Source organism: Chiloscyllium punctatum, chromosome 7 (assembly GCF_047496795.1).
Source record: "Chiloscyllium punctatum isolate Juve2018m chromosome 7, sChiPun1.3, whole genome shotgun sequence".
NCBI classification, from domain to species: domain Eukaryota; kingdom Metazoa; phylum Chordata; class Chondrichthyes; order Orectolobiformes; family Hemiscylliidae; genus Chiloscyllium; species Chiloscyllium punctatum.
This window is the reverse complement of record NC_092745.1, coordinates 98,697,156-98,723,357: the sequence shown is the minus strand read 5'-3', so window position 1 is coordinate 98,723,357 and position 26,202 is coordinate 98,697,156. Positions and strand designations below refer to the sequence as shown.

The 26,202-nt window shown below is 41.5% G+C and overlaps 1 protein-coding gene across 2 annotated transcripts; it reads right to left on the bottom strand.

Moving 5' to 3' along the window:
* Nucleotides 1-12,926: 12,926 nt before the first annotated feature.
* On the bottom strand, nucleotides 12,927-16,791 carry klf17 (Kruppel like factor 17). Of its 2 annotated transcripts, none has more exons than XM_072574413.1 (3): nucleotides 16,554-16,791; nucleotides 14,564-15,620; nucleotides 12,927-14,062 (listed from the first exon to the last, which is right to left on the bottom strand). In XM_072574413.1, exons 1-3 carry the CDS (start codon nucleotides 16,638-16,640, stop codon nucleotides 13,887-13,889), a joined length of 1,320 nt encoding a protein of 439 aa, XP_072430514.1. In that variant the 5' UTR covers nucleotides 16,641-16,791; the 3' UTR covers nucleotides 12,927-13,886. The 2 variants fall into 2 exon arrangements, with proteins under 2 accessions (XP_072430514.1, XP_072430515.1); XM_072574414.1 differs by having other exon boundaries at nucleotides 12,928-14,062; nucleotides 14,564-15,617.
* Between the last annotated feature and the right edge of the window lie 9,411 nt (nucleotides 16,792-26,202).

Below are 26,202 nucleotides of genomic sequence, written 5' to 3'. Positions count from 1 at the left end.
GGAGTATCACATGCCAAACAGAGGCAGCAGTATATGATAGAGAGTGATTCCACATAAACAGGTTCATTCTAACATCTGCAGACAGGTCAAATCCAATTATAAATGCTGGTGGGCAATCAAACAACTAACTGAAGGAGGATTCTGGATTAGTGGTGCTGGAAGAGCACAGCAGTTCAGGCAGCATCTAAGGAGCTTTGAAATCGACGTTTTGGGCAAAAGCCCTTCATCAGCCCTGATGAAGGGCTTTTGCCCGAAACATCGATTTCGAAGCTCCTTGGATGCTGCCTGAACTGCTGTGCTCTTCCAGCACCACTAATCCAGAATCTGGTTTCCAGCATCTGCAGTCATTGTTTTTACCTAACTGAAGGAGGAGGCTCCACTAATATTGCCATCCTTAATGATGGAGGAGCCCAGCACATCAGTGCAAAACTCAAGGTTGAATTATCTGCAATTGTATTCAACCAGAAGCACTGAGTGGCTGCTCTCACCCATCTTGAAGTCCGCAGCATCACAGATGGTAGTCTTCAACTAACTTAATTCACTCCAAAGGATTCCAAGAAAAAAATGAAGGCGTTGGATACTGCAAGGTTTGTGGATCCTGGCAAAATTCCAGCAATTATAGTGAAAATGTGTGCTCCAGAACTTGCTACATCCCTAACCAAGCTGTTCCTGCACAGCTCTAACACAGTCATCTACCTAGAAAAATAAAAAATTGTTGTATGCTCTGTACCCAAAAAAGCAGGTCACATTCAACTCAGCCGAAAGCGTAACTAACAGTATACTTTTGATGATCTGTTCAGTGATGGAAAAGGTACTTGTCAGTGCTATGAAGTGATTTATAATCAGCGATTACTTGCTCGCAATGCTTACATTGGATTCTGCCAGTGTCATTCAGCACCCGTCCTCATTATAGCTTGGTCTAAATGCAGACAAAAAGATTGAAATCAAGAAGTGGGATGAGAGTGACTGCCCCTGACATCAAGGCTACCTTTGACCAAGTTTGGCTTGAGGAGGTCTAGCAAAACTGGAGTCAATGAGAATCAGGAAGAAAGCATTCTCCTAGCTGAAATGATGCCGAGTTGAAAGGAAAATGGTTGTGGCTGTTGGAAATCAATCATCTAAACTTATGGACATTACTGCAGGAGTTCCTCAAGGTAGTGCCTCAGGCTTAGTTATCTTCAGTTGCTTCAACTATGATCGCCTCTCCATCATAAAGACAAAAGCAGAATATTCACTGATGATTGCAGAATGTTCAACATCATTCACACATTGACTAATCAGACTGTAGCCATACCTAAACAACAATTGTGCTTTAGCTGATAAATATCCAGTGACATATGTGTCACACCAGTGCCAGGTTTTAGATTAGATTAGTTTACTTACAGTGTGGAAACAGGCCCTTCGGCCCAACAAGTCCACACCGACACGCAACCCACCCAGACCCATTCCCCTACACCTAACACTACGGGCAATTTAGCATGGCCAATTCACCTAACCTACACATTTTTGCATTGTGGGAGGAAACTGGAGTGTCCAGAGGAAACCCACACAGACACGGGGAGAATGTGCAAACTCCACACAGAGAGTCGCCTGAGGCGGGAAATGAACCTGGGTCTCTGGCACTGTGACGCAGCAGTGCTGACCACTGTGCCACCATGCCACCCGCTGTAGGTAATGACTATCTCCAACAACAGCAACTCTAACCATTGCCTCATGTGCCATTACCATTTCTGAAGCCCCTATCTTTAATGTTCAGATAGTTATCATTGACCAGAAACTGAACTGGATGAGTGATGTAAATACTATGGCTACAACAGCAGGTCAGAGGTTCAGAATTCACTAGTATGTAACTCAACTCCTGACTCCCTAAATCCTGTTCACTATCTATAAGGTGCAAGAGAGGAATTTGATGGAATCCTCTCCTGATGGATCCATCTCCAGCAATACATAAGAAGTCAATACCATTTGGAACAAAACTGAAAATGTGCGACAGTAACTCATTTTTGTGCATGTCCATAACAACAGTTGAATGGATAAGGGTGAAGTGAGTTTATGAACTGATAATGTTTAGAATAGACTCCTGGTGGTCTGCATGAAACATGTAGATTTTTAATGCAGAACATGTTAAAATTTTATATAATTGGTGACATCAAGATGTTCTTGCACAGAAACAACACCTCCTTTATAGTTATACCAGGGTGGGGAAAGCCTATATCAGGGGTGGGGGAAGACTCGATTCAATCTTTGGATGCATGCCTCAATAAGCCAGAAAAATGTCACATTCACATCAAACAGAATAGTTGGATTGTTAACAGAGAGTAAACCACAAAGATTGGAAATATGAGCATGTCCCATTTCTTTTTTTTATGTGGGTAAAAGTGGGTAATCTGTTTCTGGGATGGAAGTTAAGATGATTTGTTGTAGTCGGATGAAAGTGAAAGAGAAATGCCAAATCAAGAGTGTGATCTTTATGATGTTGTCGTAAGCCAAATTTGCTAAAAACAAAATCAATGAACTTTTTGTGTCTGATGCCTAAGACAATGAATTTATTGTTTAAAAATGCTTTGCTGTGATTAACATTATCTTTTGTACAATTAGATAATTAAACAGTGTAGATAGAGTGTGACACTGGAAAAAGCACAACAGGTCAGGCAGTATCTAAAGAGCAGGAGAGTTGACATTTCGATCAGCACTCTCTCCAGCATCTGCAGTCCTATCTCTTAGGTAATTAAACAAACAACCAGATTAATAAATTAGCTAATATCTAATTATAAATTCCTCATGCTAAGTATTTTCTTTACAGTTCAAAAAGCAATCACATCCCACTGATGTTTCATAATTTATGCTATGCATTTTTAGAAAAACTTTTGAAGGCATGAAAGATTGGCTAATACAGTTATGATGCACCGTAGATTGGGTTAATTTGCATCTTAACTCCACTTAGGTGCCATAGTTCTTTATCCCCTCATGTCATTGCCAAGCAAAAATCTAACAATCTCCATTCTGAAATTTTCAACCAATCCACCTTCAACAACTTTATTGGAGAGAACGTTGCTGATTACCAATACCTCACCACAATGAAGATTGAAGAAGCTGTTGAACAGATTGCCAACACTCACCTTTCAGTCAGGTATTTGGAGAAAACCTACACCAGTACAACTATGCTCCAGCAAGGAACCATCGTGCACAGTGGTGGCAAATAGAAATGATTAGTGAAGACAATTTGGCAAGACAATAAACATATTTTAACATGTTGTAAAAGCTTAAAAGAGTGACTTAAAAATAAAGGTAAGCACATTTACATGACATTGGACTCTTTTTAATAGTTGCATAAATGTCAAAGTTCATTATGTGAAGATATTGCCAGTTAACAAGGTTATTTTGCCCTTGGTTCTTTTAGAGAGATGTCATAAGGGCAGAGGTGCTGATATATCTGAACTGGCTACTTTAATAATGACTAACAGATGCAGCCTAAGTGAACAATCAGAAGAGTCCTTTAGGATTTTTAAAAAATATATTGCTACAAAGAAAAGGGAGTGGCCACTCCTCCCAGTTCAGGGATTTTTCTAGTTTGGTTTAGTTTTTAGTTTGAGGCTGCTCATCAAAGAAAGACGCTGTGGAAAAATAATGTTCCCGGATTCAACTGAGGTTTTCTTACTGACTCTTTCTCTGACATCTCCCCTGTAAGAACCCGCATTTGAATTTACCTTTTTGCCAAGGGATGTGTTTATGGGATGTTGTAGAAAATTGGAACAGCTCTTTGTTAAGTTAGATCATGTTGGTCAGGTTTTCAAATCGGTGTTATTCTAAATTTGGTTTTCTTTTGCTTGTGTTGCATTCGGTAGTCTGTAAATAAATTCTGTTTTGCTTCAAACTGAGTGGTTTGACCAGCTGCATCACTCCTGGAATATCCACCTTGCACCTGCTTAAAACAGCTAGGAATTAGATTAGATTACTTACAGTGTGGAAACAGGCCCTTCAGCCCAACAAGTCCATACCAACCTGCCAAAGCGCAACCCACCCAATACCCTACATTTACCCCTTTACCTAACACTATGGGCAATTCACCTGACCTGCACAACTTTGGAGTGTGGGAGGAAACCCACGCAGACACTGGGAGAATGTGCAAACTCCACACAGTCAGTCGCCTGAGTCGGGAATTGAACCCGGGTCTCTGGTGCTGTGGGGCAGCAGTGCTAACCACTGTGCCACCGTGCTGCCCACAAATAGTAGGGTCTGGGCTACCTTCTTGAAATGTTTTGAGGGGGTCTGGCCTGGTCCATAACAATTATTACTCCTCTCAAACTGACACAAACCATTGAAGTTTGCACATGTGCCATTAAATGCGGAAGGCCAGAAATTGCTATTCATGATTCTGCATTTCTCCACAAGGTGCTCTGTTAAAATCTCTGCCATGAAAATTACAAGCAAGTAGAAATCACAAACATATGTAACCTTATCTTTATATCATATCAGTCTTGCTGAATAAATCTTGAAAATATCACTGTTCACTGAGGTATAACTGAATGTACTAAGTTCATAATCGCAATTGTGCAGATAAATTGACTTCAAAGATTAAATTTGTAAAAGTCTTCCATTATGAGTTTGTAAAAGTTTGTTTATGATGTTTCAAGGTTCATCTTATTACAATATAAATGTTAAATAAGATGTTAATTACAAGTGAAAATTGCAGTGCATTTAACTTTCACTCTTTTGTCAGCAATGATACTTTAATGTAACTGGTTGCTTAGCCTGCTTGACAACGTCATTGAAAACAAAAAATGCTGGAGATCACAGAGAGTTAGGCAGCATCCATGGAGAGAGAGCAGGCTAATGTTTCGAGTCAAGATGACTCTTCACTGTTGCTGGAAGCCTGCAGATCCCTTTAACTCAGTGACAGATTCAAGCTGACATTGATGACAAGGAGGGAAATTCTGAAACAAATTTGTAAGGAGATCTCAGTTATTGGTAAGAATAATAGGGTGATTATGGTAGAGGATTTTAGCTTTCCAAACAGAGAGTGGGACTGCCGTGGTGTTAAGGGTTTAGATGGAGAGGTATATGTTAAATCTGTGCAAGAAAATTTCTTCAGTCATCCAGCATTCCCTGTACCTACCAGCCTTTCCTTTCACCCTGACAGGAATATACTTTCTCTGGATTCTTGTTATCTCATTTCTGAAAGCTTCCCATTTTCCAGCTGTCCCTTTACCTGTGAACATCTGCCCCAAATCAGCTTTTGAACGTTCTTGCCTAAGACAGTTGAAATTGGGCTTTCTCCAATTTAGAACTTCAACTTTTAGATCTGGTCTGTCCTTTTCCATCACTATTTTCAATCTAATAGAATTATGGTCGCTGGCCCCAAAGTGCTCCCCCGCTGACACCTCAGTCACCTGCTCTGCCTTATTTCCCAAGAGTAGGTCAAGTTTGCATCTTCTCTAGTAGGTATATCCACATACTGAATCAGAAATTTTTCTTGTACACACTTAACAAATTCCTCTCCATCTAAAACCTTAACATTATGGCAGTCCCAGTCTCTGTTTGTAAAGTTAAAATCCCCAACCATAACCATCTATTATTCTTACAGATAACTAAGATCTCCTTACAAATTTGTTTCTCAATTTCCCTCTGACTATTAGGGGGTCTATAATACAATCCCAATAAGGTGATAATCCCTTTCTTATTTCTTAGTTCCACCCAAATAACTTCCCAGGATGTAATTCCAGGAATATCCTCCCGAAGTACAGCTGTAATGCTATTCCTTATCAAAAATGCTACTCCTGGTCCTCTTTTGCCTCCCTTTCTATCCTTCCTGTAGCATTCGTATCCTGGAACATTAAGCTGCCAGTCCTGTCCATGTTTCTGTAATTGCTATGATATCCCAGTCCCATGTTTCTAACATGCCCTGAGTTCATCTGCCTTCCCTATTAGGCCCCTTGAATTGAAATAAATGCAGTTTAATTTATGAGTCCTACCTTGTCCTTGCCCACCCTGACTGTTTGACTCGCTTCTGTTCTAAACTGTATCAGTCTCAGATCGATCTCTTTCCTCACTATCTCCCTGAGTCCCACCCATCTTGCTAGTTTAAATCCTTCTGAGCAGCTCTAGCAAATCTCCCTGCCAATAAATTAGTCCCCTTTCAATTTAGATGCAATCCGTCCTTCTTGTACAGGTCGCTTCTACCCCAAAAGAGACTCCAATGATCCAAAAATGTGAATCTTTCTCCCATACACCAGCACCTCAGCCATGCATTCATTGCTCTATCCTCCTATTCCTGTCCTCACTAGTTCGTCGCACCTAAGGTAATCCAGATATCACTACTCTTGAGGATCTCCTTTTTAAATTCCTGCATAACTCTCTGTAATCTTCCTTCAGAATCTCAACCTTTTCCCTTCTTATGTCATTGGTTCCAATGTGGACAATGCCCTCCTGCTGGCCCCTCTCTCCCTTGAGAACATTCTGCACCCTCACTGAGAAATCCTTGATCCTGGCACCAGGGAAGCAACACACCATTCTGATTTTTCACTGCTGGCCACAGAAACATCTATCTGTACCTCGGGCTAGAGAGTCCCCTAACACAGTTGATCTCTTGGGATCTGACGTACCCCTGAGTGCATTAGAGCCAGTCTAAATATCAGAAACTTGGCTGTTCATGCTACATTCCCCTGAAAATCCATCACCCCCTGCATTTTCCAAAACAGCATGCTTGTTTGAAATAGGGATAGCCACAGAAGACTCCTACACTAACTGCCTACCTCTCTTACCTTTCCTGGATTTAACCCATCTATGTGACTGTATCTGTGATTTTTTTTTTCCTCTTCCTGTAACTGCCACCCATCACATAACATTGCTGTTGCAAATTCCTCATTGCTTCTAACTGTTTCTCCAGCCGATCCATTCAATCTGATAGGATTTGTAACCAACAGCATTTATTGCAGATATAATCCTCAGTAATGTGTAAACTGTCCTTAAACTCCCACATCAGACAAGAAATGCATCACTCTACTATCTTTCACAATCTACAGACCCAGAAAATAACACCATCTTATTCCTCTACAAAACACTGCTCCTGGTTAAAACTATTCACTTATCAATTTCCTCCAAAATCAGTTGTGAGTTTCACTGTTTGTTGATTTTCCCAGATGCACTCTGGTGTCCAGCGAATTCAAATAGCAAAAGCAGTAACTGTGCAGGTTGACTGTGGTGTCAGATCCTTTCTCTCTCCCTCTCCTGCGCTGACCTCAACAGTTGTTTCCTTTGTCTGTACCTCTCCCTTTTTAAAACTGCTGTTGTTTTGACTTTTCTTTTCCACCTGGAATTCAAAGAAATCACCTTCAACACCTAAAATACCTCAAAAAAGGCGCAGCTGTTACAGCCAGAAATTTTTCCCGTCCTTAATTTTGGATTACACAGAATCCTCCTTAAGAGAGAAATCAGGAGGGCAAAAAGGGGACATGAGATAACTTTGGCAAATAGAGTTAAGGAGAATCCAAAGAGTTTTTACAATTATATTAAGGACAAAAAGGTAACTAGGGAGAGAATAGGGCACGTCAATAATCAGCAAGGTGGCCTTTGTGTGGAGCTGCAGGAGATGGGGCAGATACTAAATGCACATTTTGCATCAGTATTTATTGTGGAAAAGGACATGGAAGATACAGAATGTAGGGAAATAAATGGTGACATTTTGAAAAATGTCCATATTACAGAGGAGGAAGTGCTGGATGTCTTGAAATGCATAAAAGTGGATAAATCCCCAGGATCTGATCAGGTGTATCCTAGAACTCTGTGGGAAGCTAGGGAAGGTATTGCTGGGCCTCTTACTGAGATATTTTTATCATCGATAGTCACAGGTGAGGTGCCGGAAGGCTGGAGGTTGGCTAACATGGTGCCACTACTTAAGAAGAGTGGTAAGGTCAAGGCAGGGAACTATAGAGTAAGCTTGATGTCAGCGGTGGACAAGTTGTTGGAGGGAATCCTGAGGGACAGGGTCTAATGTATGTGGAAAGGCAAGAACTGATTAGGGATAGTCAACATGGCTTTATGTATGGGACATCATGTCTCACAAACTTGATTGAGTTTTTTTGAAGAAGTAACAAAGAGGATTGATGAGGGCAGAGCGATAGATGTGATCTGTATGGACTCCCATAAGGTGTTCGACAAGGTTCCCCATGGGAGACTGATTAGTAAGGTTAGATCTCATGGAATACAGGGAGAACTCACCATTTGGATACAGAACTGGCTCAAAGGTAGAAGACAGAGGGTGGAGGTGGAGGGTTGTTTTTCAGACTGGAGGCCTGTGATCAGTGGAGTGCCACAATGATCGGTGCTGGGTCCACTACTTTTCATCATTTATATAAATTACTTGGGTGTGAGCATAAGAGGTATAGTTAGTAAGTTTGCTGATGACAGCAAATTGGAGGTGTAGTGGACAGTGAAGAAAGTTATCTCAGATTACAACAGGATGTTAATCAGATGGGCCAATGGGCTGAGAAGTGGCAGATGGAGTTTAATTCAGATAAATGTAGGTGCTGCATTTTGGGAAAGCAAATCTTAGCAGGACTTATACACTTAATGGCAAAGTCGTAGGGAGTGTTGCTGAACAAAGAGACATTGGAGTGCAGGTTCATAGCTCCTTGAAAGTGGAGTTGCAGGTAGATAGGATAGTGAACAAGGCGTTTAGTATGCTTTCCTTTATTGGCCAGAGCATTGAGTACAGGAGTTAGGAAGTCATGTTGTGGCTGTACAGGACATTGGTTAGGCCACTGTTGGAATATTGCATGCAATTCTGATCTCCTTCCTATTGGAAAGATGTGAAACTCAAAAGGGTTCAGAAAAGATTTACATGGATGTTGCCAGGTTTGGAGGATTTGAGCTATCGGGAGAGGTTGAATAGGCTAAGGCTGTTTTCCCTGGAGTGTTGGCGGCTGAGGAGTGGCCTTATGGAGGTTTATAAAATCATGAGGGGCATGGATTGTGTTTTCCCTGGTATGGGGGTGGGGGGGGGGGGGGGGGTGGTCCAGAACTAGAGGGCATAGGTTTAGGGTGAGAGGGGAAATGTATAAAAGAGACCTAAGGAGAAACTTTACTCAGAGGGTGGTACGTGTGTGGAATGAGCTGCCAGAGGAAGTGGTGGAGGCTAGGATAATTGCAACATTTAAGAGGCATTTGGATGGGTATATGAATAGGAAGGGTTTGGAGGGATATGTGCCGGGTGCTGGCAGGTGGGACTAGATTGGGTTGGGATGGACGGGTTGGACCAAAGGGTCTGTTTCCGTGCTGTATATCCCTATGACTCTATGACTCTAAATCCACACTACAAAGTTTGATGGACCTTTGTGGTAGCTTTCTTCGAATTTAGTGGCTTAATGTTGCCATTTCTCTCCTAACAGCAAAATCTGTGTCAGTGAAGTTCTGTAACAATTATTTACAGAAATTATTGTGGCCTGAAGGAGTTGTTGGAAAATCATACATTTTTATATTTATTCAAAATTACTTATAATGCGAATGATGTGACTCGATAGAACATGCTTTTATTTTACTGTGCTTCAAAATTAAACTATAAAATTGTGCTTCCTTTGCCTATTATTACTGAGTTTGCTATTTGTTATGTTGTTGATTCTCTGTTGCATGCATCTTGTATAAATTATCTCAAACTTGCATATTTTTCACATCAAAACTTGTTATAAAGATATAATAATTCAGATTTCTTCACTTACATGCATTGAATCCTATGCAAACATGAGCACACTTGTGGATGCTAAAAATCTGAACCAAAAACAAAGAGTGCTGGAGAAACTCAGCAGGTCTGGCTGCAGTTGTAATCCATTATCAGAACTGTTCTGATGAAGTGTCTCTGGAATCAAAATGTTAATTTTATTTCTCTCTGTATAACATTGTCAGACCTGCTGAGTTTCTGCAGCATCTTCTGCATTTGCCTCATGTGCACTCTTGAAACCATTGCAGAGTGCACGTAGTAGCAAAGACGGTCATGTCCTTGACACTCATTTTGATGAACTGAAATTGAACTATCGCTGGTAAACAATATTCTAAAATGGCTCTTATAGTAAGAGTTTTATTCTTCTGTTTCTTCCTTGATTGTATAATTTTTACATTTAAACCATTTTAAATACAAACCAATGTATTCTCTTTTAATTGCAAATCATTAATTAAAGATTGTTTTGATGGATATATGTGGTATTCATTACCTATTAAGTACTTACAGTGAATTATAGTCAACAATAAACTAGATGGCATATAGATCATTATTTTAAAAGCACATTTTAAAGCTTCTTATTTCCTTTCTACATTGGTTCTTGTTGACTTCATGGTCTAACTCTCTTAAGGTTTTGGTCACTCAGTAACATTTCAGCTAAGTAGCAATTTTTATAAACAAACTTTGGCACAGAAGAAAACATCAGGTCGATGCACCACTTGAAGTCAAAATTATTCCATGATACGTAAAAACTACTTCAATCAAAAAAAAACTGCAGCCGCTGGAAATCTGAAATTTATTCTTACTTTAAAACAATAAACCTAAAGAACTGTAGATGCTGGAAATCAGATACAAAAATGGAAAACGTGGGAAAAACTCAGCAAGTCAGGCAGCACCTATGGGGAGAAAGAAAAATGTTAATTCCGCTTTCTCTCCACTAGATGTTGCCAGACTTTCTGAGCTTTTCCAGCAATTTCTACTTTTTTAAGAATGAGTTGACAAGAAGTGCAAAATATAGAAGCAACATCTTAATATGTACCACACTACAAGGTAATATAAAATGCTTCACAGTGAATTAAGAATTTCTGAAGTGTAGTCTCCATTGTAACGTATCAGAAGTAGACAATTTGTGCATTTTGCTGCTACAAACTAATATGATAATGGCAAGATAATCAGTTGTTTAATAATAATGGTCAGTTAGAAGACTGTGAATAACTCCCTTGCTCTGCTTCAGTATTGGACCCACTGAGGAAACAGACAAGACTTGTTTCTAAGATGATTTGGAGATGCCGGTGTTGGACTGGGGTGTACAAATCGTGTGCTTCCAATTTAAACCTGCTGGACTATAATCTGGCGTTGTGTGTTTTTTAACTTGCTAAAATGAGTGTTTCAACTTGAAATGTTAAGTTTGTTTTTCTCTCTCCATAGATGTTGTCAGGCCTGTAGAGTTTCTCTATTATTCCCTGTTTTAGTTCAGGTTTACAGCATCTTTTTATTAAAGCAGTCTCAGCCTAGGTTTAATGCCTTATCCAACAGTCAGAACCTCCAGCAGTGTAGCGGAGCTTCCCCAGTAATGCACTGCAGTCAGTTACTACAGTACACTTTGTGAGTCCATATTCACCTGACAATGGAGATAACAAACAATAAGAACGTCGCCATTGGAAGACAAGATCTGGAAAGTCATTCAGCCCTCAAGCCTGCTCAACCATTTGATCAGATCATGGCTGATCTGTAGCCTAACTCCATATATCTGCCCTTTACCCGGGTTCCTTTGCTTAACGAATCAAAAATCTGCTTCAGATTTAAAATGAACCGATCCATCATCCAAAAGATGCTGGATTGAGCAGAATGTGATTTTTAAAAAATCTCTTTTTGCGTTATATAGATATTCGCAGTGTGATTTTTAGAAAACTGCTTATGAAAACGAGGAATGTTGATATGGGAAATGGAAAACATTTCGCTTCACCTTGTAGTCGTTAATTTTTGTTTTTTGTGATTTTTTTTGTTAATGGTTTCTTCATTCTGAAGGGAAGAAACTGAAATTCATTACTTTCTTGAGGAGAATCCCTTCCTGGCGAGTAAAACTTTTGCATTTCTGCACCCAAGCGCTCTCTAAATTGGACAACAATCTCTATTCTCGCTGAAACCTTTGAAAAACAGCCTCACTACTCCAGACCAGATTTAATAACCACCACACAAAGTTTCACAGGATTTCTGAATTATGCCGGCTGTTTAAAGTTATTTAATCATTGAATTATTTGCAGACGGTGTTGGCTTACTGTTGAACTTCACCCCGAGCAAAATCTGCCCAACAGCAGTTACTCCACATGAGATTATTTCTGCCAGGAACCAAAGATATTCACCCCACCAATCTGCACTGCATTCAAATGGAGGAATTTCCAGGCAGAAGAAACTGACTAGTGTGTTCACTCGCTGTTTCGCCATACTTCTGCGTTCATTATAGGTATGTATCTCCTTTTCTGAGTATGATTTATTGGAAACCTTTTCAGGATAGTGTATTTAAGGTCAAAGGCGCATCAATTTTATTTCTCCACAAGCCTCCAACAGGATACAGAGACGTCAATCCCTGTCTAGCCACTTCTGGGAAACAATTACTGCTGAAGAACAAAAACGGATTTGGAATAGCATTATGGCCGTGTCAAAGAGTTACATTTCAAATTTAAAGCAGTTCTGTCCGCCCCTTCCACCCAACTAACCGATTAACTTAATCCGATTAAAGGTAAGGAAGGGATGGAGGTAAATCATCTCTCGGTAGCATATTTTGAATTGGCGACATGTTGGTAGTACCCTCAAAATACTGAGCTCCAACCCCTTCGGTTTCCACACAGATCATGCTCAATTCGGGACAAGTTATACGGCTAGGAGTCACTGGAAAGATCCATTTGTGGAGTAACTGAACTTCACAGTGGTCAGAAATTCTTCGTGGTTTGACAGAAACAGTTAATTCAGTTCATAAGTGTGAAGTTAATTTTGTTTTTTTTGTTCGAAATGTTTCCATAAACAGTGAGCACCCTTTAATATCTTGCAGCGAGCAGAGACAGGAGTCATTTGTATTGCTATCAAACTGAACAGAAAATGCAAAAAAAGCTTGCAAGTGAAGCCCAGAAAGATCGAACAACTTGCTTCCTTCGTCAAAACAATCTATACTTATACAAAAAAAGCATAACAAATGTGTTTTACATTTTATTCATTTTTATATATATATAATCAAAACACGAATACAATGAATGAATTGGAGGTTTTTGGTGACGAAGTCTTAAAACACTGCAATTTGATTACCGAAAACCTTCCATCAATAAAACAGCAGTTAGTTCCAGTGTTTAGATAATTCGGTGTCAACATGAGCACCCCGATTGGAAAGGAAACAAAATAATATTGCACTTTGAACACTTCTTTCAACACCATCTGCATAGAACACGATCTCTTCAGTTTATGTCGAGACAATGAAGTGAGACTTACTTTTTGAGAACTTTTTTTTTCTGACTGCGTTTAAGATACAAAAGTTTTCAAGTATACCTTTTAAAAAAGAGCTGCTGCGTTCTGTTTGTACATGCAAACTAAACAAACACAAATAAGATAGGAAGAAAAAGAGGTTAACAACTTCATCCAAGGCAGTACCTGGTCTGTTTTATTATGAAAACCTTAGTGCCAGTTAAAACCAACGCCCTCCACTTCCAAACAAACAGGTGTGTTTTCATTTAGCTTGTTTCTTGTTAAGTGAGCATTCCTAAAGCAAATAAGCTCCTGTACAAGCGATTTTGCAACAATACAGTTTGGAATTTAAGTATGACTTTGTTTTTATTTAGTTTTGCTTGTGAATTCAGCTTTAACCCAAACAATATAGGCTATATATACATTTAATGTACAACTGGGTCCGGCCCTGTTTCTTTTGCATAAAGGCACCCCCACCCATCCCCCTCCAGCAGAGTTTCGCGTCTTCAGTTGTAATACTTTGTTTCTCTCTGGAAGACATAGCAGGGTGAGCTTTTCACTCTCTCTCTCTCTCTCTCTCTTTAAATACTGAGTAATAATTTAGTGCTTTTTTTTCTTTTAAAACGATCCTTTATATACATAAATTAGTCATTACCCAGTATGAAAAAAATTGTAAATAATTTGATCTGTATAAATAGTGTGTCCGAGTTTCGGTTCTCGCGGTTTACATGTGGCGCTTCATGTGTAAGGCGAGGTGGTCAGACCTGGAGAAGGCTCTCTCACAGAGATGGCACTGGAAGGGCCGGTGACCGGTGTGTTTGCGATAATGGCGAGTTAACTCGTCGGATCGGGCGAATTTCCAACCACAGCCTTCCCAGTTGCAGTGATAAGGCTTCTCACCTGGAGACACAGAGAGGGGGTGGGGGATAAAGCAAGGAAGTTAGTTGGGTGGTGGTGGTGGTGGGGTTACCGTTCCAAAACGCCGACGGCGCGTTTCTTTTTTTTTGAAGCTAACAAGTAGACGTTCCGCCAAGTTTCAGTTGGATTATTTCATGAAGCCGGTGTGTCAGGTTTTGTATCCGCCCAGAAAATAAGACTGCCCCACCTCTTTTTTTTTAAACAACACATTTCTGTTTTTGTTTCTGATTTCCAGCATCTTCTTCATTAGCTATGCTCTTCCTCTAAAGGGAGGACAACCCTATAGTTTGATAAAACTTCACGCGTGACTGGACACGCAACTTAGAACAGAAAAGATAACGCGAAAACAAAAGCCTCAGAGCTGATTATAATTTTTTTCCCCCACCCCACAGCGGTTACATTGCAACGAAGTCTTGCTGTGCCTCAGAGGCCGGCTGGGGGAGGGAGGGCGGTGGATGATGTGGTGATGGGAGAGCTCCTTACCTGTGTGAGTCCTCATGTGGGCCTTCAGATGGGAGCTCTTGGTGTACATCTTGCCGCAGCCCGGGAACTCGCAGTTGTGGGTGGCCGTCCGTTTCCTCGCCCAGGACCGGCGACCCCTCTTGGGTTTGCTGTCATCGGGGGCACCCCCCACCGCCGGGAAGAAGTCGAGCAGAGGGGACGAGGGAGGAGTCAGCATCATCCCGTGCATGCCTGGGTGACCCTTCACCGGGTCTCGGTAGACGTTGAACTGTCCGTGGAAGTGGCCCGGGCTGGGCTGCCCGTAGTGGGGTTGCGGGTGAGGGGGCTGCGGGTAGGCAGCCAGCTGGTAATGCTGGGCCACTGAGAGGTGCGGGCGGCGCTGCAGATCCGCCGCTGCCTGGCACTCCTTGCTGGGCATCATTGGCCCCGATACCAGCCGCTGGTGCCCAAAGGCGTGGCGGCTCATTGACTGGTGGCGAGTGGCAGTCAGATTGGGCTTCTGCTCCAGCATTGGCGCCATGCATTCCGAGGGAGAGCCGGCCAGCATGCAGGACTGGCCGGACTGAGGCTCCCGCTTGATCTTCGGTGCCATGTGCTGAACGTGATCCATTGGCAGGGCTCTGGGGAGCGAGTGGCTCAGGCTGGGCGATCTCAGCTCCGTGTACTCGGTGCTCTCCATGGAGGCTTTGATGCTAAACTCCTGGCCGAGCTCACAGGCGCCGGGGAAGCTGCTGGGCAGGTCCGGGGTGAGGAGCTCGGCCACCAGGCTTTGGTTGGGGCTGCCCGCGAAGTTCTGGCTGCCGTAGTTGGCGGACGGAGGGTACGGACCATCGCTGTCATACACGGTGCTGCAGCTCTCCGGGGTCTCGGGGAGAGGGTAGGTGGAATGGTGGCCCCCTGAGCTCCTGGCCTCCGAGCCCATCGTGTTGGACAGAATAAAGTCCAAGTCCACGAACTTCCCCAACTCGTCGTCTTCCTTTTTGATAGAAGGGGCTTCGAGCAAGTTAAAGGCAGCGCTGTTGACAGGTCTGATCTGGTAGCCACACTTGGAGACGGACTCGTCAACCTTCCACCTCTGCTGGAAGCGAAGCGAAAAACAGTGAGTGGATCAGTGAGGTGTTTACACACACACACATATACACAAATATAGGACTATACTGTAAGGGAGCGTCGTTCCCCCCCACCCCCCCACTCCAACGAATGTGGAGTCATTTGATGCACTGAGCTTACCAAACCCGCCCAACCAGTTTGTCCTTCTTCAAAGTGCCGGCTTTAAAAAAAAATTGCAGTCAATTGACAGGAGTTGGCGATATATGACAGTCAGAACTCACCTGATTCAACCTCTTCCCCCCTCCCCCTTGATCTACGACATTCCTTATGCTAATTCCCTTGAACACACGGATATCTCCAGCACAGCTTGAGGAGGAACATGTTTCGTTCCCATTTAAATTCGTTCCTGGTTTTACTTTCAGCACCGTATGACTACTGACACTGGAACCCCGACCCATATCAGTCACCCTCAAAGATCAGTCCTTTTCATAAACGTGGATTTCAGAATTTGCCTTTCAACAACTCATTAGTGACAGTGGGAGATGCTGCCGAGTTAACGAACAACTTACAACGAGAGCGATGTGTGAATCATGATTAGAGCTGTGTGAAGCGAAACTCCAAAAGATTACAACACACTTCGAAGTGACAGACAGGTCCACACTGAAAGATCGCCCAGTAATGATCTATTAAATACCGTGCAACTGTCCACAGCAGCGATGTTTAACCTTGCTGCAGCTTTATTGTAACACGGCTGTGCATGAACTGCAAGTTGGTATAAATTGACAGGTTAGCAGCTTGCACGAATGGTTAGTGACTAAAGCAGCCCCGTTTTAGCACAGAATGCAACTAGTAAAATAAACAAAGTTTCAGAAACAAGATGCAACGAAAATAAAGTTAAAATAAGATGCACAAGTGGAATGCAAATCTATCTTAGCACAGACGTCAGGTTTGTAACACTTACATTGATGATCTCGGTTTGTTTTTGCACCAATGTTTCATGACTGGCAAAAGTTGCAAATGAAGGAAGCATGGTGTCTGCCAGGGCCATTGCTACCTCCTTGACTGAAGAATGCCTTCACCACAGGGAGGCAAGTAGAAACGAACCAGCTTCTGGTTTGTACTTCCACCGGGTAACGCGGAATGTGTGAAAAGAAGTTTCTGTCTCGAATAATCAGTTCACAACTGTTTGCCCAACTTTGGGAGTGGGACTTGTTAATACGCTATGCTCCACCTGATTGGCTGTGAAGCTAATCAATATTAATACAGGTGATGAATAGCTCTGCAGGAATTATCCAATCCCCAGCGGCCAACTCCAAAAAAAAATTAAGTCTCTGACATCCCATTGGAGGGATTCTGGTTCATGAATATGCAGCACCTGAGAGAGTGGGTGGAACAGACGAGTCACGATTGGTTGCTCATTCCTTGCAACCTTCCATTGGTGTGGGCAGAGTTCAGGCTGTTTGTTTTGAAAAAAACTTATAGTTTTGTCCAATGGTGTCGCTAATGTCACAGAAAGAGAAGGCAAGCAGTAAGCGCACTGACGTGATCTAAATTTAGTGTTGGTATAAAAGGGGCTTTGGGGGAGCGGAGAGTGAGTCCACCCAGAAGCTTTACTGCCTTGACCAGGGTCGTTGTAACCGCTGGACGGGCTGCCACCGCCAAACACAAGCTACATTCTCCAAGTCTCCACTGTAGGCAGCTTCGTTGTGTGGTCTGCCACTGAAGTTCCGAGAACTTTTCTTCACATACCTTTCAAATAGATTGACATTTACAACTTCACAGGGAGGTAGCTGAAACCATATGTCTTGTTGCAATCGCCAATACAACAATTATGTAATATTGGTTCTCCGATTCAAGCTATTATTTTTGTTATATTTTAACTCATCTCCTCCGCAGAAAGTCAAAGTATAACTTTTTAAAACATTCCTCAACCTAAATCATCTGTATTCGCGTTGATGCAGGTCATGTTCAATTTACCAAGGCAAGCCTTTCGCTTTTACGGTTGGTTTCAATACAGTCGGAAACGTTGTACCCGGTAGTAGATCACACTCACCTGTAACACTGTCCCCTACACATTCACACACACACACCTGGAACACTGTCCCCTACACATTCACACACACACACCTGTAACACTGTCCCCTACACATTCACATACACTCACCTGTAACACTGTCCCCTACACATTCACATACACTCACCTGTAACACTGTCCCCTATACATTCACACACACACTCACCTGTAACATTGTCCCCTACACATTCACACACACCCACTCACCTGTAACATTGTCCCCTACACATTCACACACACACACACCTGTAACACTGCCCCCAACACATTCACACACAATCGCCTGTAACACTGGCCCCAAAACATTCACTCACCTGTAATACTCTCCCCTACATATTCACACACACACACACACTCATCTGACATGCTCTCCCCTACACATTTACACACACACTCACCCACTCACCTGTAATACACTCCCCTGTATATTCACACACACACCTGTAGCATTTTTTTTCGAAATCATTGAACAGCCTTCTAATAATTGCGCCCATCCCGGTTATATGGTAAATATAAAAACAGAACTTCGAAGGTCAATTTTATTTTTGCCTGCAACGCTCCTGAATCGAAAGCGTTTCGTTATTAGGGAGATGTTAAAGTGCTGAGGTGGAAGCGGACCAGTCAAGTAGTTTTCTGATGTTACGGCCAGCTTCATATTCGATTATATCGAATGAACAGCACATACCAATTTGTTGAATTAAAAACACATTTTATCTTGTGTTGTCGGTGTTAACAAGGAAATACATTTATCTATCTCGCGTTATTATAATCAAACAAAGTAATAACGTCTGGCAACGATTGCCGTCATGTTCATTGGGGGAAATGTTTTGGGTTTATTTGAAGCTGTACTGATCACTCTCAGGCTCATCAAGACAGAGAAAAATGCAGCCAGGCTTGAAACGCGCTCATGTTGAGCTTCCGGGAGGATCGACACTGTCTCTTCGGCATTTATTTTTATATAGTTAGTGTGCAAACGGGATGGACACAATGCATTACATTAGAATTAATGAAAGCAATGAAACCAACCAGGAAGCAAAAGTAACTAACAATATCCACTATAGGAGTAAAGGTCTTCCCAATTGACAACAGTGCAACTTTGGAGGGTACGTGACAATCTGCTAGTGACAGCTTGCAAGATTTTACAAAGAAACGACCACAGAACAATGCTTCACAGAGTTCGCAGGCTGCATTCACATGCTGAAGAAGTCGAATGCATTAACAAAAGCAGTCTCAGAAACACATGCAAGGTTTTGACTGTGCGCAGCCTTCTCCTTTACTGTGGGATAACCCTGACAATAAGGAATACGAAGGTCTTAACGGCTTCACTAAACTAGCTGCGCCCAACTCCCATTAAGAGCACCTCCATGAATTTCGTTTTAAATTTTTAACATCTTGCCTTCTCGTCAAATACACTTGTTTTGAAGAGAAAGTCAATGAGGAAATCAATGAGTTGTTGCGATTAAAAAAACGTTTCTTTTTTGATGAAAAGAATGCTATAAAGTGTCTGGCAACAATGTGTTCGGTTTACATGTGTTAGCATCTATTCGTCCAAAACAGTTCAGCACTCGGATTCCGTTGGCGCTTACTGTATTTTCAGGTGCCACCTATTTCATTGAGTGAGCTATTAGGTGTTATATAAAGCTTTCCTTCCACATCCCTTCCCATACTGCAATTTGTAGCAAAACCTAACAATCTGTAATGACATCCTCCATGCGGAATCTATTCTTTTGAATGACTTCCAATTTCATTTCAAGCCAAATAAAATGAAAAGTTACCGTTTTCGTTTAAACTGTGAGAAAACCTTTTAGTTGACTTAATACCAGACAGACATGTTGCAAAAGTGCAAATAAATTATATGGTACACATTACTGCAGTTCGGTGTCTATATAATTTTAAAAGAACCAATTTTATCACTAACGTTTGAGACAGTCATTAAAGATTCTGTAGGCCAATAGATCAGCAACTCACATATTGATCATTCAAATAAATAATGTAGACCGTGAACCGGTACCGTTTTTTCAACAGGAGAAAGTGGGGACTGCAGATGCTGGAGATCAGAGCTGAAAATGTGTTGCTGGAAAAGCACAGCAGGTCAGGCAGCATCCAGGAGAATCGACGTTTCTTGAAGAAGGGCTTATGCTGTGCTTCTCCAGCAACACATTTTCAGCTCCGTTTTTTCAACAACTTGTCAGCTTTGGTACTGTAATTAATCTTTAATCATGACACAACAAAGACAATTGAGACATTAGACATTACCGAAACGGGACCAGACTCCTTTATTATACTAAACACCTGAACACAAACATTCCAACACACACACACGCAATCACAAACTGCAACGCCCCCAGCTCTCACAAAAAACACACACTTCAAACAAAAATACACAGAAACACATATCCCACCAACGCACACATAACACAGAAGTGCACATAAATCCCAATTTACACATATATACACAACTTTCAACAAACACACATAAGTAAACACATACCTCAACAAAGACTCGAAGGCATATAGCCCTCAACCCAAACACATATAGACAACGGAAATCGCTTTCTTCAAAAAGCACATAGATATAAACACGCGCAGAGAAACGCGTGCATATCAAATAGACACAGGAAAATACGCACCCTCCCTAAACACAAATATACCAGTAAAACCCACAGTCCACAGACACATAGCACCCATAACCCCCAACAAACACAGGTAAACATGCATAACCTCCAATATTCACTCAGATAAACACACAGAACTGCCAAAACTCTCTCACACACACACAGACACAGAGACCCAGACACTCACACATAAACACAGATAGACCCCGACACACACACATATAAACACACAGAACCCCAACACTCATACACAGAACCCTCAACACATACATATAAATGCACACAGACCCTGATACGTACAACACCCAATACACACATAAACACACAGAACCCCCAACACACAGAATCCCCAACACACACACATTAACACACACAGACCTCAATATTCACAAGCATAAATACACGGAAACCCAACACACACACATAAACACACAGACCCTGACACACAAGCCTAAACACACACAGACCCCAACACTCACACACATAAGAACAACACAGACCCCAACACACGCTCATAAACACACAGAGCCCAACATACACATAAACACACAGACATGACACTTGCACACATAAACACACACAGACCCCAACATTTGCACACATTAATACACACAGACGCCAACACTCACAGGCATAAGCACACAGAACCCCCAACACTCACAACATAAATACACATAGACCCCAACACTCACACACATAAACACACAGACCCTTCAACGCTCACACACATAAATACACACAGACCCTGACACACACACAGAAACACACAGACCCTGACACTCACATGCATAAACACACACAGACCCCAACACTCACACTAATAGTACACACAGACCCCAACATTCACACACATAAACACAGACCCTGACACTCACACACATAAACACACAGAGACCCCAACATTCACACACATAAACACACAGACCCTGACACTCACACACATAAACACACACAGACCCCAATATTCACAGATATAAACACACAGATCCTGACACTCACACACCCCAACACTCACATAAACACACACAGACCCAACACACACATAAACACCCAGAACCCCCAATACTCACAAACATAAATACACACAGAACCCAATGCTTCAAACATAAACACACAAAATCCCAACACTCGCACACATAAACACACAGACCCTGACACTCACATGCATAACACACACAGACCCCAACACTCACACACATAAGTACACAGAGACCCCAAAACACACACATAAATACACACAGACCCCAGTACTCACACAGATAAGCACACAGAACCCCCAACACTCACAGCATAAATACACATAGACGCTGACACTCACACACGTAAGTACACACATACCCCAACATATACACATAAATACACACAGACCCCAATGCTTCAAACATAAATACATAAAGCCCAACACTCACACACATAAACACACAGACTCTTCAATGCTCACCCACATAAATTCACACAGACCCCGACACACGCACAGAAACATACAGAACCTTCAATGCGCACACACATAAATACACACAGACGCCAACACACGCACAGAAACACACAGAACCTTCAATGCTCACATACATAAATACACACAGACCCCAATACTCACAGACATAAACACACAGAACCCCCAATACTCACAAGCATAAATACACACAGAGCCTGACACTCACACACATAAATACACACAGACCCCAACACACACATAAATACACATTTATCCCAACACACACATAAACACACAGAGATCTCAATACTTACAAATATAAACATGCAGAACCCACAACACACACACACATAAACACACGGACCCTGACACTCACATGCATTAAGACACACAGACCCCAACACTCACACACATAGCACACACAGACCCCAACACACACAGGTAAACACACAGAACCTTGAACGCTTACGCACATAAATACACACAGACCCCGACACACACATAAACACACAGAACCCTCAACACTCACAAACATAAATACATACAGAGCCCAACACACACACATAAATACACACAGACCCCAACACTCACACACATAAACACACACAGATCTCAATACTTACAAACATAAACACACAGAACCCCTAACACACACACATAAACACACAGACCTCACTACTCACACACATATTACACACAGACCACGACACACACATAAACACACAGAAATTTCAACATTCACACACATAAATATACACAGACCCCAAAGCACATATAAACACAGAACCCCCAACATACACACATAAATACACACAGATCTCAATACTCACACACATAAACACACACAGACCCCCAACACACACACACATTAACACACAGACCCCCAACACACACACACATTTACACACAGACCCCAACACACACACAGAAACACGCAGAATCCCAACAAACACACATAAACACAGAACACATCCCCTCGCCACACACATAGGCCTAACACACATAGAAATACATGCATACCAACACACGCAAACACATACTGACGCATCAATACACATGCAGAAAAAAAAACATGCAGGCAGACCCTGTCCAGAAGTCAACGCTTGTTCACTCAAATAATTGCACTTGACCATGGAGTGATGGAAAAACGAGACATTGTGAGCTGCTTTGTCAGTTTGGGAATGGTGGTAAATGTTGGGATTGGAAAGTGGGGCTGGCAGAATGTTGTGCGGTGATGATTGTTGGCTGAATTGGTATCCGTTTATTATAGATATTCCAAACCGAGCAACTACAATTAATAGACAAATAGTCTTCTGTCGTTGAAACAACCGAACGTCAATCCGTAATTAAAGAGTATTTTAATGCAGTTGTTATAATTGTTATCACTTAACATATTATTCAATCTGATCTGCTCCAGGGCTAAATTCAGTCTTTTTGATATGGAGAAATCGAAAATACAAAGAAGTGACTCTTAACCTTGAATTAATTTATTCCTATCTAGCATTTGACAGTTCCCCAAGTGGACCCAAAGAATCTTATCAGGGCAAGAGTTGAAGATTACAGCCCGCTGTTTGTCAGCATGAAAATACTCCGTGAATTATATGGAAAATTGCACCGCAAAACTACAATAAATGTTTTTTTTACACATTAAACTTGACAGGATTGTGGTAATGCAAATTGCCCGCAAAACCTTGAATATATTTATTTTAGAAAATGGAAACATTTCTTTTCAACTTTCAGATATGTCAAACTTAATTCAGTGTTACGACGTTCATCTAGGTTAGGGTAATCAGATGGGTCGATGTTATGTTGCATATTCTGATCTCGTTTGGATGTGGAACTGAGAATGCGAATCCTGGACAATATAACTAAACAAGGGCCATTTATTATTGACCCAAAAGCCGTTTCAGTGTGGATTCTATGGTAAATCCGTGAAACATGACGAATTTAAAAGCATATTAATGCACTACTTTTGAATCAACTTTTATGGGGACTGTATTCCTATGCAACACTTATCCTCAGTCGTACATATTTAAATTTACCAGACTTCAGGGCATTGTATACATTTAGTATATTGGCAAGAACACTTATCAGCGTGGTCAGCACTGACAGGATATCTTGCTGTTCGATGTTCATATCAATAATTTTAGTTGTTTGAATAAATAATAGATCTCATAAATCACAGCAAAAAGCGACGCCTCTATTATGGAAAGCGAATATCAGCATTTTGAAGTGTTCATTTCTTTACTAAGATTAATGCTGAATTATAGGCATTAGAATATATTGTGTGCAGTTTGTAAATTTACAAGAGTTCACAACCAATGCCCCTGTTTGCGGAGAAAATAAAGCGCATTCGTTTGTGTGAACGTGAGAGAAGGAGTTTCGAGAGCCGAGTCCAAAGCTGTGTTGTGGTCGGAGTTCCTCGCCTTCTCTTCTCTTTATATACCCCTGTTATTTTTAACCTAACTACGCAAATCATAATCAGAATGTGGCATTGTTTTCTTCGGGACCAGAAGGAAATGGGAATGTTGCGAGTTTCCTGATGGAGTTTAGGCTCCGGCGTGTGACAGAGACAGTGACAGAATGAGGGAAATTGGCTCAAATCCAGCTTTAACTTTCACTAGTAAAAAAAAACAGAACCACCGAGCGGTAGAGCCAGCATGCTCCTCTTAACGCTAGTTAAAATGGAATGGCAAGGGCAAGATTTCTTTTGAATAACGTGTCCAATAAAACGTTATTAAATAGGACCTGGAGACATGAAAAGAGTCAGGGATATTGATGCGCTGATTTCGAGCAAGGTATGGCTTTTAGAATGAAATTAGACGGTCTGAACAGGCCCAGTCAAATTGTGGGAATCAGTCTAGACCATTAGTTTTCGAGGCAGCTCTCGAATGTTCTCGACCATTGAATGAGATTAAACATTTTAAAACTGTACCTTGGGAGCCCCGGTGAAAAAGCACTTGGGTCGGCCCTTCTGACCATAGAACTAAACCCTTCCAGCTGACTTACCGAGATCCATTCTGGCGGTGTTAACTTTGGACAAGAGGTTATCCCATCAGGCGATCCACCTGATCAGACATAGGCCTGGCATGTGAATTCGGTTGTAAGGGTTTCTGGGTCACTGGTAAATACTGTATCCGAACGAAATAATCTCAAAACAAACTATCAGCTCTGCCTTCAGATGAAGTGCCGGCTGGTTGCACACTCCTTTATTTGACCTGCTCCAAACAGAGTGCTCCTTTTTAAGACAAAGAGGTTTGTCATCAATGGAGAGTATTCTCCCAAACCACATGAAAAGTTACTCCAGATGTGAACATTTTTTCCTTCAAAAGCAATATTTATTCTTAAATGTTTGAAAGTACATGACATAACATGGGGCGTTAGGAGGTTGAGAGGTGACTTTATAGAGGTTTGCAACATAATGACGGGGATGGACAAGGAGAATGGTAGGTGGCTTTTCTCTGGGGTGGGGACTTCAAGACTAAGAGGCATTTCTTTAAGGTGAGAGGAGAAAGATTTTTTAAAAAGCTCATGAAGGGCATTTTTTTCATGCAGAGAGTGGTTCATGTATGGAATGAACTGCCTGGGGAAGTGGTGGATGCTGGTACAGTTACAACATTTAAAAGATATTTAGATAAGTTCATGAATCAGAAAAGTTTGGAAGGATATGGGTGAAGTGCAGGCAGGTTGGAGTACTTTAGTTTGGAATTATGGTCAGCACGGAGTGGTTGGACCGAAGGATCTGTTTCTAGGCTGTATGACTCTCTGGCTCTGTAACAGTTCAGTTCAATACTTTTCTTTCATTTTCTGTTAATCCAGTATGAAACATACTGATGGGTCTCTACATTTACAATTATAGTTTAGATTTATGCCAGTTTTATGTGAAACATTCTCTTGTGCTTATGGTGCAAGAAAGGATTATATGTGTACCCAAACCTTTGGTTTATTATGGTGGGAGGCCTTAGTCGGTGGGTTTTTCTTATTCTGCTTCTGTGCGGGTTACACGAAGTCTCAGCTCACCCTTCGGGACATGATGAAATAATGTGAAGAGTGGCATTGTTCTCTTTGCATCAAAGGCAGATGGAATACTGGTCTGCATTAACTAGATGATCATATTTTATCCATGTTATACTGTCAACTGGAGATCATGTGTGTGGGGCAGAAAGTTGCAAACATCAAGAGATTGAATTTGTGGACCATTTCATCTAATTGCTTCAGAAATAACTGCAATTAAAGAACTTGCATTTATTTTGATCTTGATGTAAAATTCAATGCACTGAGTAATCGATTGTGACTACTAAGAGTAATTTGAGTAGGTTGAGTACTAAAATATATTGGTTTGCCCACATGACATCCAGGTTGTTCATGGACATATATACAAACCATGGAGGATAGGAACTACATTTAAAGTTTAAATTGTAGGATTTTTACCTTTGTTAACTCATGCAACCAGACTTTGAAGATCTGAATTAGGATTTAAATATCA

Bases quoted from the DNA above. Each gene is read 5' to 3' on its own strand.
- klf17 (XM_072574413.1), bottom strand. From the start codon at position 16,640: ATGGCCCTGGCAGACACCATGCTTCCTTCATTTGCAACTTTTGCCAGT. The intron at 15,621-16,553 runs GTAAGTGTTACA...CTTCGCTTCCAG, and splicing joins AACAAACCGAGATCATCAAT to CAGAGGTGGAAGGTTGACGA. The intron at 14,063-14,563 runs GTAAGGAGCTCT...CTGTGTCTCCAG, and splicing joins CCACATGAGGACTCACACAG to GTGAGAAGCCTTATCACTGC.